This window comes from Rhinolophus sinicus, chromosome 18, assembly GCF_057876585.1.
Source record: "Rhinolophus sinicus isolate RSI-liver-muscle chromosome 18, RSI-T2T, whole genome shotgun sequence".
Taxonomy (NCBI): Eukaryota; Metazoa; Chordata; class Mammalia; order Chiroptera; family Rhinolophidae; genus Rhinolophus; species Rhinolophus sinicus.
In genome coordinates, this window is record NC_142518.1 from 36,311,293 (window position 1) to 36,325,662 (window position 14,370).

The window sequence follows — 14,370 nt, forward strand, 5'->3', positions numbered from 1 at the left end:
GAAGGGCTGAAAACACAGGGCTCACTAGAAATGCCATTAGCGACACAGAGCAGGTGGGCAGGTTGAGTGCTCCAGGTGGAGAATACTTTTCATTAAGGATCAGCGTAGATCCTGAGAACAATAATAATTTAATTTTTGGAGCATAGGCTACATTCCTTCACGTACATTAGCCTCATTCCATATTAAAAGCGGCTCCCACAATTTGGATCCCCCTTATACAGAAGCCTTCTTGCAAATAAGCCTGGGTCTATAAGGTAATAGAATATATGGTGATAAATATAGGCATACCTCGGAGATGTTGTGGGTTTGGTTCCAGACCACCATAATAAAGCCAGTATCGCAATAAAGCTATTTGTACTCTTTTTGCTGGTGGCGGGTCTTGCCTTCACTTTGTTTAAAACACAATACCTGTGTAGCACGATAAAGCGGAGCACAATAAAACGAGGTATGCCTTGCAGATCTCCTCTTTATCCTGGAGATCACCCAAAGTGAGGAGCTACATAATCCTTTTTCCTCTGCAGTAGTTTAGCTACTTCCAACATCAAAAGAAAACCAATATTTGGACTCAAATTCTAAGACAACAAAGACAGTCTTCCTCCAAAGAATCATTAAGTCTCTGGCATCAATCACCAATGAGAGAGGGCACTCAATAAATATTTGTAGAATATAGCAACAGAACCCTGAAGAACTAAGAATTAAACAAAGTAAAAGTGAAATCAAGCTTAAAAAAGAAACAAGCTCATCCCTAAACCATAACAAGAGACACAGTAAAGAAAAGATGGGGGTTAGGGAAACGAGCTGAGTTGGGGAGATACAAACATATTGCAATGTCTGTAGCCCACATCAGCTACTGATCTTTTTAGCAAAGCTGCAAGGATCAAGTTGAAATCTGGTTCCTTCTCCTCATCATAGCCGCAAAGCTTCCCAGCAAAACTGAGCGCCAGGAATATTACCAATGCTGTAGGAGTTTGAAGGATTTCTCTCCACAAGGTCGAGACCAAATTGGAAAGTCAAAAACCACATCAGGACAACAGGGCTGAGTGCCCGCCAGCTCACCTTCCTCAGCATGTCATTCTGCTCTACATTGTTGATCTTGCCAGGGCTGATTTCTCCTTTCAGGGTGTATTCGAAGAACTTGCCACTGACATTAACTAACAAGGTGCTGAAGGCCCTGTCTTCCTGAGTGCAGCTGAGTGATTTGTCATGGCCACTGGTGGCAGGGGTGCCATACCTCAGAATCACCCCGACGATGAGCCCTGAAACAGAGTGGAGAGAAAAAACACCATCAGGCCTGTGGAAGGACAGGGAGCATGGAAATAATGGCGCAGATGATTTGCAACAAGAAACTCAGATGTAAGCTTAGAGCCCAGGTACAGGGTGTGTATTTTAGGAGCAACTTCACAGTCCTTCAAAAGGCTTAAATATCCATCTACTCTGGTTTAAGTCCCTCAGCCACCAGGAGGATAAGGTAGGGCAGCAGTTACTATAGCACTGAGTACTTTTAACAACTTATCACATCTCATTTCTCAGGCTTTTGGTGGAGGAAGACGGGATGATAAGAATTGTTTCTTCTTATGGAATGGCAGTTTTTTTCTGCCAAGGACAGCACAAAGCAGAACCTCCGAGCTCTTTGATTTGCACCAGCAGCAGCCCTCAGGCCAGTCCTACTGCCATCTGCCAACAAGGACCAGATTGCAGGAATTTCTAGTCACTACAAATGCAATTTGCTTTGCCACACACCAGAGGAAGGGAGAGAAAAGAAATGCTTATGCTTAGGTCATTTCAAGGACTGGGTGTCAGAGAGAAAGTAATTACATCCCTTGGGGCACTAAACATCACAGTGCACATTTTTACCGTCATGATTCCAGGACTGTGGAGCTGGCTTATTGGGCCTGTGGCTATGATATAGCCAATACTAGTAGCTGCAAGTCTCATTCCTTTAAGTCTCATTCCTTCTTAGTAAGGTTATCCCGTTAGGAACCACCCCCAGCAAAGTCATGTATGAGGCCTGACAATTAAGTTTGCGAACTTGTTGCAACAATGTTGCTAACCTCTTTTGATATCAGAGGGATTATTCATTATGAATTTGTACCAACTGACAAATAGTTAACCAAGTTTACTATTTGGAAGTGCTGAAAAGGCTGCGTGAAAAAGTTGACAACCTGAACTTTTCTCCAACAATTCCTGGCTCTTGCATCACGACAATGCACCAGCTCACATGGCACTGTCTGTGAGGGAGTTTTTAGCCAGTAAACAACTGTACTGGAACACCCTCCCTACTCACCTGATCTGGCCCCCAATGACTTCTTTCTTTACCCAAAGATAAAGGAAATATTGAAAGGAAGACATTTTGATGACATTCAGGACATCAAGGGTAATATGATGACAGCTCTAATGGCCATTCCAGAAAAAGAGTTCCAAAATTGCTTTGAAGGGTGGACTAGGCACTGGCGTCAGTGCATAGCTTCCCAAGGGGAGTACTTCAAGGGTGACAGTAGTGATATTCAGCAATGAGGTATGCAGCACTTTTTCCAGGATGAGTTTGTGAACTTCATTGTCCGACCTCGTAAGCATTTAATTCCACGAGTGAGGAAGGAACGCTGTTCCCCTGACCCTGGACAAGAGTCACACGTGCCCAAGTAAAAGTGAGCAAACGTGAAATTTTCCTCTCTTAGGATGAAAATTTCAGACTTCTCTATTCAGTTCTTTGCTAGCAACAGTGAAAGTTAGAATGGTAAAATGTCCCTTCACCCAATTTTGCCATTAAAGAAGAAAGTTACATGAGAAAAAGAATGAACAATATTTACTATATTCTATAATGTCTCATCACCAAGATACATGAGAACTCACAAGACATTGATGAAGAACAAACAATACATAAAATCTTGGAAAAACTTAGAGTTCTTTCAGTTAAACTCTGTCTCTGTATTGCTTTATTATTATTATTATTATTGACTTATATTAATAGATACTTGCAGTTTGCTGACTTTTGTGAAAAAAATCAAGTTGTAAAATTTTATTACAAATTAAAAAATGAGGTTCTTAATAATATCAACTTGACCTGATATGGAAAAATTTTGAAACCTTTAAAGGTGTATGAAAAACACCAGCTGTTACCAAAAAGATGTATCTTTAGAGAAAAATAATAAAAAAACCCATCATGCAGATAGTTCTAGTTATCTGGTCAGTGGGCACAAAGCAAGCACTTAAGGCCTTCAGTTTCCATCTTTTGTTCAGGTCTTATTGCTGGAATTTCATCTTCATTTCTTTTTGTTGCGTGACTAACCCGGATGATGGTAGAGATTCTAAGTCCTCACTTGCTCAGCCTCTTCCTGCTCAGCCTCAGACCTGACTTCCCAGCTATGGTATCTTTGTCATCTTGTGGTTTAGGGTTTTCTGGGTGTCTGTGTTGGTAACGGAAGTTGTGGGGGCACCAATGTTGAGGTGGCTGCTGACCTTGCATCTCTTCTCCTTGATTTTCCTGCTCCTCTTCATTGCCATCCTAGATGCGGAGGGGCTCTGAGTCATGGCCTATAACCCCAATAGGTCATATGTCTCTCTGGTCTACCTGTTCTCTTTCACTCTGGTCATTGGCTTCTCCGTGCACAGGATTGGAATACTCTGGACAACACTCATAGGGTCTCCACACAGGATACGGTGTGTGTGCTGTTGGTCCTGGCATTCAGGGGCACTCTACAATCCCTCGTTCTTTTCCCCATTCTTTTTTTTTTTAATTAAAGTTTATTGGGGTGACAATGGTTAGTACGTTACATAGGTTTCAAGTGTACAATTCTGTATTACATCCTCTATAAATCCCATTGTGTGTTCACCACCCAGAGTCAGTTCTCCTTCCATCACCATATATTTGATCCCCTTTACCCTCATCTACCACTCCCCCCTCTTACCCTCTGGTAACCACTAAACCATTCTCTTTATTTGGATAATTTTGCTGTAAACACATGGAAGACCCCTATAACGTTAATAATGTCTATAATGGCTATGTTCTGCTGCTTATATACTGCCTGGCACTGGAAATCCACAAGGGCCTGCAACATTTGCTGCCTCTACACCCTTTTCTCCTTCAATAACATCGAATTCTAGTTTCTCTACCTCCTGTGCCAGGAAGGTGTTTCCTGAGGGTTACTCTTCTTATGGCAGGCTTGTCTACAGATGCATATTATTTGGTGACATTCCTGTGGATGAAACTATGTGTTTCTTACATTGAACCATTTTACTATTCCCCAAACCTTTACTGTGATGACCAGTGGGCTGCCACTGCCTCTGCCTCTGCTCATGGAGCCACATTGAGTGGTGGCAGTGCTGAGGAAGGGTGCCAGGCAGCTGCCGGGTCTCAGCCCCACTGCTCTTGGTTGCAGTGACAGGGTTGGTGACTGGGGCTGGCTGTGGCAGCCATGGCTCCTCCCCAGCTATGATAGCAATGGTTGCTGGCAATGGGAGAGCTACTAAGGGCTCTCAGGGGTGCACTCTCCATTCCAGATCAAACTTAATATTGTTTTTTAATCTTATTTCACTCTCTAGTTAGTCATGTGGATGAAAAAGGGGTTCTATGGAAAGTACCCTTACTGGGTGATCTGATCATAAATTCCTAACTGGGTAGATTATGGTGGGTAGTCACGCCCCAGGTATATAACTTCTTTAGTAAAAGGCTTACCTTTGCTTTAAGCAAGCTGTCCTTTGTTTCTGTGCATCTAAGTTAACACACCCTTGATATGCCTCTTTTCAGACCCCTCCTTCTAAGGCATGACCACCCTCAAGAGAGCACACACAATCTTAAGTATCCTGTAATCTGACCCCTGCCTTACTTTCTCCCACCTGCATGTAGTCTTCCTTAGTACCCCCCTTAATTCCAAGTGCATAAAAGAAATTGCAAACTGTCATTCCTTGGAAACGTTTTCCTCAGTCTGGTGAGATCTTGCTTCCAGGTGTATCCTCTATTTGGCTCAAATAAATTCATATAAAAATTATCTACAGGTTTGAATGTTTTTATGTTGATTGCAGTTATTCTCTGATGAAGTTTTTAACATGCCAAAAATAAATCCATGGCCCTTCAACACTCATCAGGACTTTTTGTAGAATCTGGAGAAGGATACCTGTCACTTGACTGAACTTAAATGTCTTATTCGAGAAACCAAAATAAGTCATTTACAGAAGACTTGCCTCCCAAATCAATAGCTGCTTCACATAACTCACTGTGCCTCAACTGTACTAGCCTCATTATTAGCAGAGTAACTTAAAAACTTAATCATAGCAGTATAGGTTCCCCACAAAGACTACAACTCTAACAAAAAAGGAAGTGTGATATTGTGATTTATAATAAATAGATATATATTTGGTCTTCATCCCAGTTTTCTGGTACACAGCTCCTAAACCCCTTGGAATCGTGGGAAATGATAAGTGTCTTTTTGCATGCTGAGATGACTGGTGGCTGGAGAGTCCTAGGTTAGCCTCAGGATGGGGGCTTGTTTCACAGGAGATTAGAGAGTTAGAACTTTCAACCCCACCCCACCCCTGACCTCCAGGCAGGGGAGAGGGTTAGAGGTTGAGTTAATGGAGCCTCTGTAAACATCCCGAAAGTATGAGAGTCCAGAGAGCTTCTGATCTGGTGAGCACATGGAGATGCTGGGAGAGTGGCACACTCAGAGACCATGGAAACTCAGTGTCCCTTCTTCCATACCTCGCCATATGCATCTTTCCCATATAGATGTTCCTGGGTTATATCCTTTTATTATAAACCAGTGATATAATAAGTAAACTGTTTTCCTGAGTTCTTTGAGCTATTCTAGCAAATGATCAAACCCGAGGAGGAGGTTGTGAGAAATACCTGATTTATAGCCACTTGGTCAGAAGCACAGGTGAGCAGAGGATAATGTGAGGCCAGCAGATTCCTGGACTACATCTAAGGACCTTTCAAGTCATACATTCAGTTTTTTGTTTTGTTTTGTTTTAGATCAGGTATACGAGTTATTTGTTTCTGCCTCATACTGTGACATTTCCAAAATCAAGGACAGTGTATCTGTGGCTGAGTCATGACTCAGCACATTTTAATTGTTGTTTTATGTATTTCCCATTTAATTAAACACAATCAAATTCAAGTAAATTGCCAAAGGACTAGACAACAAAATTACTACAGCAGATTATCACACACTTTCCTGACCTGTGTGCTCCTCTTTAAAGGCTGAGGACAAGATTTTCAGCTAAACACCAGCTACTCTTCAGAATAAATTAATCAATCTTTCCTCTAAGTCTCTTCCTGGAACTCGCTTCCCACTCTCTCCTCCCTAACCATCTTCACGGGGTTCACTCCTAACTCATTCTTCAAATCACACTGTAGATATCACTTCTTCCGGTCAGGGAAGTCCTTCCTGATCCCTCAGGGCTGGATTGGATTCTCCATAATCATGTGGGCCCTCACAGACCTCAACATAAAAGAGGCGCCCTGGGATTGTTCCAGGGCACAGCCTATGCGAGCTTACGTGGCAGCCCTGCCCATCATGCACCTCCTCAACATAGTCTCTGACAGTGATTGTATTATCAGAACAATGACTGCACTACACTGTGACTGCCTGTTCCTCACCCCCAGGGCTAATTTTCTTCGGGGCACTACTCAAGGGGTACTTGCCAGCCATCCCTACATCTGACCCACCAGAGCCACTCAATAAATGACAGTAGACTATGAAGACATTAGCCAGTAGCCATCTGTTAACAAGGAATTATCTCATTTAAGTTCTAGGAAAAGAGCTTTAGTTCTAACCCATAAGGGAGCAACTACATATTTTCAAGCTCTTACCTGCTATAAAATCCAAGGATTCCCACATGTATCAGCCTTTAAAATTTGACCCAAATGAATAAATAAAATTCAAGTACTCTCACAGGTTAAAAACCTTCCAATGGTTTTATGAGGCATATTACAGACTCTACCTCCCTAGAAGCTCTGAAGTTAAGCAACTGCAAATAAACAAATACACCAGTTACCTCAGAGAACCGTGAAACTGGAACACACAACAGCAACTATATTTGCTACTCTACTTACTTGAATTACTAAGGGATAGTTGAGTCTTAAACTGAAATAAATGCAAATACATATGTCTACATGGGAAAGGGGGAGGATTTTGAGAACAAATGGTAAAATAAATGAATAAAACAGCTTGTATTACCCCAGTTTTAATTTATTATGGTATATATTTTTAAAACAATTAAACAAAATAAAACCTATTTGAATTCACCTAAATTCAAAATTATCAACCAAAATAAACTATCTGCTATGTACTGAACTGTGTTCTCTCAAACTTCATACGTTGAAGCCCTCACCTCCCATGTAACTATATTTGGAGATAAGAGTTTCAGTTGGTAATTAAGGTTAAATGAGGTCATAAGGGTGGGGTCTTAATCCGATAGAACTGGTGGCCTTAAAGGAGGAACACAGATGTCTCTGTCTCTGTGCACACACACACAGAGGAAAGGCCATGTGAGCACAGAGAGAAGGCAGCCATCTGCAAACCAGGAAGGCTTCTTCCCAGAACCCAACCCTGCTGGCACCCTGATCTCAGATTTCCAGCCTGCAGAACTGTGAGAAAATAAATTTATGTTGTTTAAGCCACTCAGTCTGTGGTATTTTGTTGTAGCAGCCTGAGCAGACTAATAGACTACCTTCTTGAGAAACTGCAGGTAGCTTCTCTAGACTATCAATAATATCTCTACAGCTAACTCACATCCCACCTCCCAACTAGGAAATACTTCTTTTACAGATAAGAAGTTAGGGTCCCACCACTCTAACACATGGTCCCTAACCTCTACTCTAGAGATGTTTCCTATTTGTTTGTTTTCCTTTCTCATACCGTCATCACAATGAGTTATCTTAATCTGCCAAAAGAGACTTTCACCATATTGACCTCATGGCATGAACCCCTACTTTTGTAGTATTATCCTATGGCACTAACCAAGAAACTAGCATACCTCTGTTCTCCTTGATCAAACTTGATGAGGCCAGACCAAAGATTAATTTTCATTAATGCCTTTAAATCATCACATACTTGGGAAGATGTTGAAAACATGGTGTGGTTAGAAATTTAGTCATAGGCACACAATACATAACTTTTTTTTTACTTAGATGACCAATACAACAATTGTAAAAAGGGGGACAGATTTAAATTCAAATTGATTATTACATATACTAGTAAGATAACTATAAGAAGACTATAGAGCATCCCTTTTAAAAACTTTATTATGAAATATATAAGATACCTTATAGTTATAGTACATAGAAGGGATAAAGAATATCATAATTGGGAAGGAATATACAGGAGATATACACAAATGTACTGGTAATGTTCTGTTTCTTAAGCTGGGCAGTGAACACAGAGATATTTATTCTATTTTTTATCTGTATATAAGTTATATATACTATTTTGTATACAGGCAAAGCTCGTTTTATTGTGCTTCATTTTATTGTACTTCACAGATGTTGCATTTTTTACAAATTGAAGGCAAGATTCTCCACCAGCAAAAGATTGTGACTCGCTTTATTGTGATATCCCTCTATTACAGTGGTCTGGAACTGAACTTGCAATATCTCTAAGGTATGCCTGTGGTATTTATTTCATAAGAATTTATCTTGGTAAGAATGGTCTACCAGATATCTATATGGCCATCACACTCAATCAGCAACATACTCCCAAGAGAGCCAAGCACCCTTTACCCTTCTCAATCAAGTTCCCCACTTCCTACCCCCTAGAAACCACTAGCCTGAATTTGGTGTTTATTATGCCCTTAGAGTTTAATTGCAGATATATGTTGTTTAATTTTGCATGGCTTTGAATTATGCATGGTATGAATTATTCTGTAACTTGCTTTTTTTCACCCCACAATATGCCTGGGAGTGTTATCCATACTGACATGTGGCTCTGGTTCTTGTGGTCTCACTGCTGTGTAACATTTCAACACGTGGATATATTTTCCTTCTGCTCCTCTGCACCATTTCCTGAATAACTGCTTCAGATTCAATATTTGGTTTGCCAATTCTTCAGTTCTTAACCCTATAAATTGGGTTTGTAATTTCAATGACTATTTTCAATTTCTTGAAATTCTATTTGGTTCTTTTCCAAATATGCCTGACATTTTGTTTCTTAACAGAATCTGAACTAAGAGTTGAATATATTTACAACCCTCAGCTCTGTACTCTATGGCTGATGCTCACTTATTCCCATGTACTTCGTGGGATAGATAACACCACCATATTATAAAAGGCTTAAATGTCTCTTCCAAAGGGTACTGGCTAAATAAATTGTGGTACCTTCATATAACAGAGTCTGTAGCCATTATATTTAAAAGAATGTGTTGCGTTGAATGAGTTTTTTTTACAAATTTTGGATATTAACCCCTTATCAGACATATGATTGACAAATATCTTTTCCCATTCCGTAGGATCCCTTTTTATTTTATTGATGGTTTCCTTTGCTGTGAAAAAACTTTTTACTTTGACATAATCCCATATGTTTATTTTTTCTCTTACTTTCCTTGCCCGAGGGAATATATCAGTAAAAATATTACTCCAGGTAATGTCTGTAAACTTTCTCCCTATATTTTCTTCTAGGAGTTTTATGGTTTCAGATCTTACATTTAAGTCTTTAATCCATTTTGAATTTATTCTTGCATATGGTGTAAGGAGGTGGTCCAGCTTCATTTTTTTGCATGTGTCTGTCCAGGTTTCCCAGCTAAAGATTTTGTGGGTTATCCGATGGACACTTGTCTTATTAGGGAGACCACTTCAGGGATGGTGTAGATGCCTGATCACTGCACTGTACACCTGAAGCTGAAGCTGAACAATAATGAATGTCAACTACAATTTTATATATATATATATATATATATATATATATATATATATATATATTCACAAGAAGTGGAGTACAGCATGAGGAATAGAGACAGTGAAAATGTAACAGCTGTATGCAATGTCAGAGGGGTAGTAGATTGGGGGACAGGGGTTGCCACTTTTTGAGGAGTATAAATGATAACTGTCTATTACATTGTTTTGTACACCTGAAACTAATGAAAAATAAAAATAAAAAATAAAAAAGAATGCAGCAACACTACATACAATACATTAAGTGAAAATCAAGCAAGGTGCAAAACAAGTTGTATAGCATGCTACCTTTTGCGTAGGCGATACAAAGAACATCTATCTCAGGTGCATAAATGCAGCAAAACTCCTTGGAAAGATATACACAAGAAAGTGTAACAGTGGTTGACTCTAGGGAGGGGACATTTTTGTGGCTGGGATTCAGAGGAAATATGGGACTTAATTTTCATTGTTGAGCCATTTGAATTTTATACCATGCACAATATATATTTCCTATTAAAAACAAAAATGACAGCTAAGTAATGACATAAGCCAGGCCATTTCCTACCTCTCTGCTCTTGGCACATGCTGTCCACACTGTTAGATCTGTCTGCCACTTTCCACCGCCACCCCTCTACCTGGTCAGTTCCCAGGAACCTGCAATACTCAGATGAAACAGCACCACCTTTATCACAAAGTTAACCACACCTTCCTCTGTGCTGTCAGTGCCCACATAACGGTTATTGTGTGTCCTCGCTCCCCCCCACCATGAGACTGCAAATTCTACTGAACCCAGCACAATGTCTGGAACATGGTCATCACTCAATTAATGTTTGCTGAAAGAATGAAATAACGAAAATGAAAAATTATAATTTGAATACACATCAGATTAACAGATTATACACATATGGAAGCATTAATTCCCTAAATTATGAACATAACGCCTCCCACACACATATATGCACACACAATTTATGTCTGGGTTTTCACAGGCAACAAAACAATATCTAGAAAGATTAGAGTTTTGTGTTTTTGTTGCAATTTTTTGAGTCATGAAACTGGTGTCTGGGAAGTATCCAAAGCCAACAATCAGAGTCAACATTAATGACACAACTAGAAACACTTTACACCATATACCCAGCAAAATCGTTTATGTGTTTATGAGGGCAGAATAAAATGTAATTACTCACTGGTTTTAACTCAGCCCAGCTTAAAACTATATCATATTTAACAGCCAACTTGAAAAAATTAGTTTAAAACAAAACACACAGTAGAGAAGCTATAATATAATGTTGTTCATCCTGCTAAGAGTTGGTACTAAACCCATGTACTCTGCATTCCAGGAGGGGAGGGGTCTGGGCTGAGTGCTGAGGAAAAATGGGGCTGGCCAGGACACAACACCTGCCCTCCTGAGCCCCCGCACACACACCCCTGCCTGCCTGAGGAACATAACTAATGATAAAGCCAGTCAGGCTGTGACAAGTACCATAAAACAGAGGCATAAAAAGGAGGCATAGTGGAAAACAGGATGAATAATTCTTTGAGGTGAAAAAGTAGCTGAGGAAAACTTCACAGAAAAGGTGACGCCTCAGTTGTGCCTTTCAAGATGAGTCACACTTTTATGGATGAAAGAAAAGGAGGTGTGAACTGTATTTCAGGGAAAGCCATCAGCGTGAAGTGGGAAAGTGAACACTAACCACAGCAGCATGGATGGAGCACAACCCACGTTAGGAGAAAGGTGGAGGGTGAAGAACAAGTGTCAAGGAGTAAGGTTGGTACAAGGAAGATGGTGAGCCGTCTCTTTAAGGCAAGCTCCTGAGAGCAGACTTTTCCCACAGGAAACAGGCCACAGAGACTTCTGGGCTAAAATGGGGCCATAATTAGGCCTGCTTTTTAGAAGATGCCATAGGAGCCGTACAGAGAATTAACTGCAGGAGACAGAGGCTACAAGAACTTTATCAAGCTTCCCTAAAAGCCTCATGCCTCTCAGGGGGAAAAATAATCAAAATTATTCCTCCAATTAAGAGGATCCCTACATTACCCTCTTGTAGATGGGGGGAAAAGGGGGTTCTCGCTGGATCATCTGATCATAAATTCCTAACTGGGCAGGTCACAGAGGGTAGTCAAGTCTCAGGCATATAACTTTTTTAGTAAAAGGTTTATCTTTCCCGTAAGCAAGCCCTGTCCCATTGTTTTTCTGCATGTAGGTTAACGATCCTTTAAATAATCATAAGCATTCTCAGGAAAGCACATAATCTCGTTAACCATCCAGTAATCCAATTCCCACCTTGCTTTCTCCCATCTTCATGTAATCTCCCTTCCCTTCCCTTCAGATGCATAAAAGAACCTGCAAAACTGTCATTCTCGCAGCATTTGAGATCTTGCTTTGGAGCAATCGTCACTAGTTTGGCTCAAATAAGTTCTTCTGAAAATTCTCTACAAATTTGGACATTTCTTACACTGACACTATCTTCCTCCACCTCCTTCTTTTGTTCAAGCACTGGTTATCATTCATGTTCACACAAATGGGACGCAGAATGTTCTGAAAAGTTACCCTCCCAAACCTACAGATTATGACAGATTAATGAGACACAGAGACATATCAACCAAATGTGGTTGTAGGAACGTTATTTGCATCTTAAGTCAAACTAAAAAAAAAAGTCAATTGGGAAACTATGAACTCACTGGATATTTGACAAATATTTTGTGGCTATATTTTTTAAAGCTTCCTGATCTTTTGCAGATAAATAATTAAAATAAAGTAAAATAAAAGTTGAGATTTTGTGCCAATGACATGGGAAGGGGTAGCTGTGCGGGATATAGATAAAGCATGATTAACCATGACCTGGTAATTAACGAGGCTGGGTAATGGGTACATGGGGTTTGGTTTATTGTACGTGTGTATGCACACACGCACGCTTCTCACACCACCAAGCAACTCTCCAACACCAGCTGGGTGACCTCCAATTCAGTTCAATTCTGACATTATTTACCTGGACACCCGTAAGACTTCCCACTGCACCCCACCCCCAACTTCCAGATTGTTACCTATCTTTCTGACCAACCAGCTATTGATCAGAGCTACCATGTTTCCCCGAAAATAAGACCTAGCTGGACCATCACCTCTCATGCGTCTTTTGGAGCAAAAATTAATATAAGATCCGGTATTATATTATATTGTATGTATTGTATTGTATTGTATTGTATTGTATTGTATAGTACAGTACAGTACAATACAGTACAGTATATAACACCAGGTCTTATAGTAAAATAAGACCGGGTCTTATATTAATTTTTGCTCCAAAAGATGCATGAGAACTGATGGTCCCGCTAGGTCTTATTTTTGGGGAAACACAGTATAGATCAGAGGTCCCTACAACCCCCCTCCTTGCATTCAATTAATTTGCTGGAGCAGCTCACAGAACTCAGAAAACATTTTACTTACTAGATCACCAGTTTATTATAAAAGGATATAATTCAGGAACAGCCAGATGGAAGAGATGCTTATGGCAAGGTATGGTGGGGTACAAAGCTGTCATGCCCTCTCTGAGCATGACACTCTCACAGCACCTCCACACATCACCAACCTGGAAACTCTACAACTTTGTCATTTTGGGTTATTATGGAGGCTTACTATATAGGCATGATTGATTAAATCATTGGCCATTGGTGACTTAGCTGAATTTCCAGGCCCTCTCCCCTACCACTTAATTCCCCTGGCAACCCACCCCCATCCTTAGGTGCTTTCCCAATGTCACCTCATTAACATAAACTCAGGTGTGGTTGAAAGGGGGTTGTTTTCAACATCAAGACAACTTTATTGCTCTGAATCACCTAGGAAACTTCAAGGCTTTTAGGAGCTCTGTGACCAAATAGGTATTTCTTATAATAAATCACAATATCACAATACTATTGTCTTGACTTTTATGTGTTTGAAATTTTCCATAATGAAAAAAATTTAAAGTGAACAAGTCATCTGCCCAACATGAAGCTTTAAAGCAGTGATTCTAGCAAGTGTAGGTCTAGCACAGTCTTCTCCCCCGTGTTCCAGAACCCTACATCCAAATTTCTTCTCTGACATCTCCCTAACACCTCTAACTCAACAGGTCCAAGAGGTAACTCTCAATCCTCCCTGTAAACATTGTTTCTCTTTCCCATTTCCTGTTCCTGTAAGAACTAGATACCTGTGAGTCATCCTTATCTCATTTACCCCCAAAGCAGTCACCTAGTTCTGCACAGTGGCAACCATTCTTCTCACAAGAACTTCTGAAAACAGCCTCCTAGCCCTGCATCTATCTCATGCTCCTCAGCAGTCTACCTCAAAACCACTGCAAGGACAGTAATTCTAAAATAAACATCTCCGCCTAGCTTAAAGTCTTACAGTGGCTCCACCATCCATAGGACAAGAGCCTCCACTTCTCAGCAAAGCACAATCTGTCGCTCTCTTTGAGTTTATATGGTCAGGAGGTTTTCCTGATCCCATCATAGTGAATCGAGGGAGTCCTCACAAA

The 14,370-nt window shown here is 40.4% G+C and overlaps 1 protein-coding gene across 3 annotated transcripts in view; it reads right to left on the reverse strand.

Moving 5' to 3' along the window:
* SLC9A7 (solute carrier family 9 member A7) overlaps positions 1-14,370 on the reverse strand; it is a 151,250-nt gene that overhangs the window by 82,261 nt on the left and 54,619 nt on the right. For all 3 annotated transcript variants that reach the window (XM_088794886.1, XM_019717411.3, XM_019717412.3), the window contains exon 2: positions 1,057-1,256. In XM_088794886.1, the coding sequence (XP_088651012.1) occupies positions 1,057-1,256 (200 nt within the window). The remainder of the gene's footprint in view (positions 1-1,056; positions 1,257-14,370) is intronic.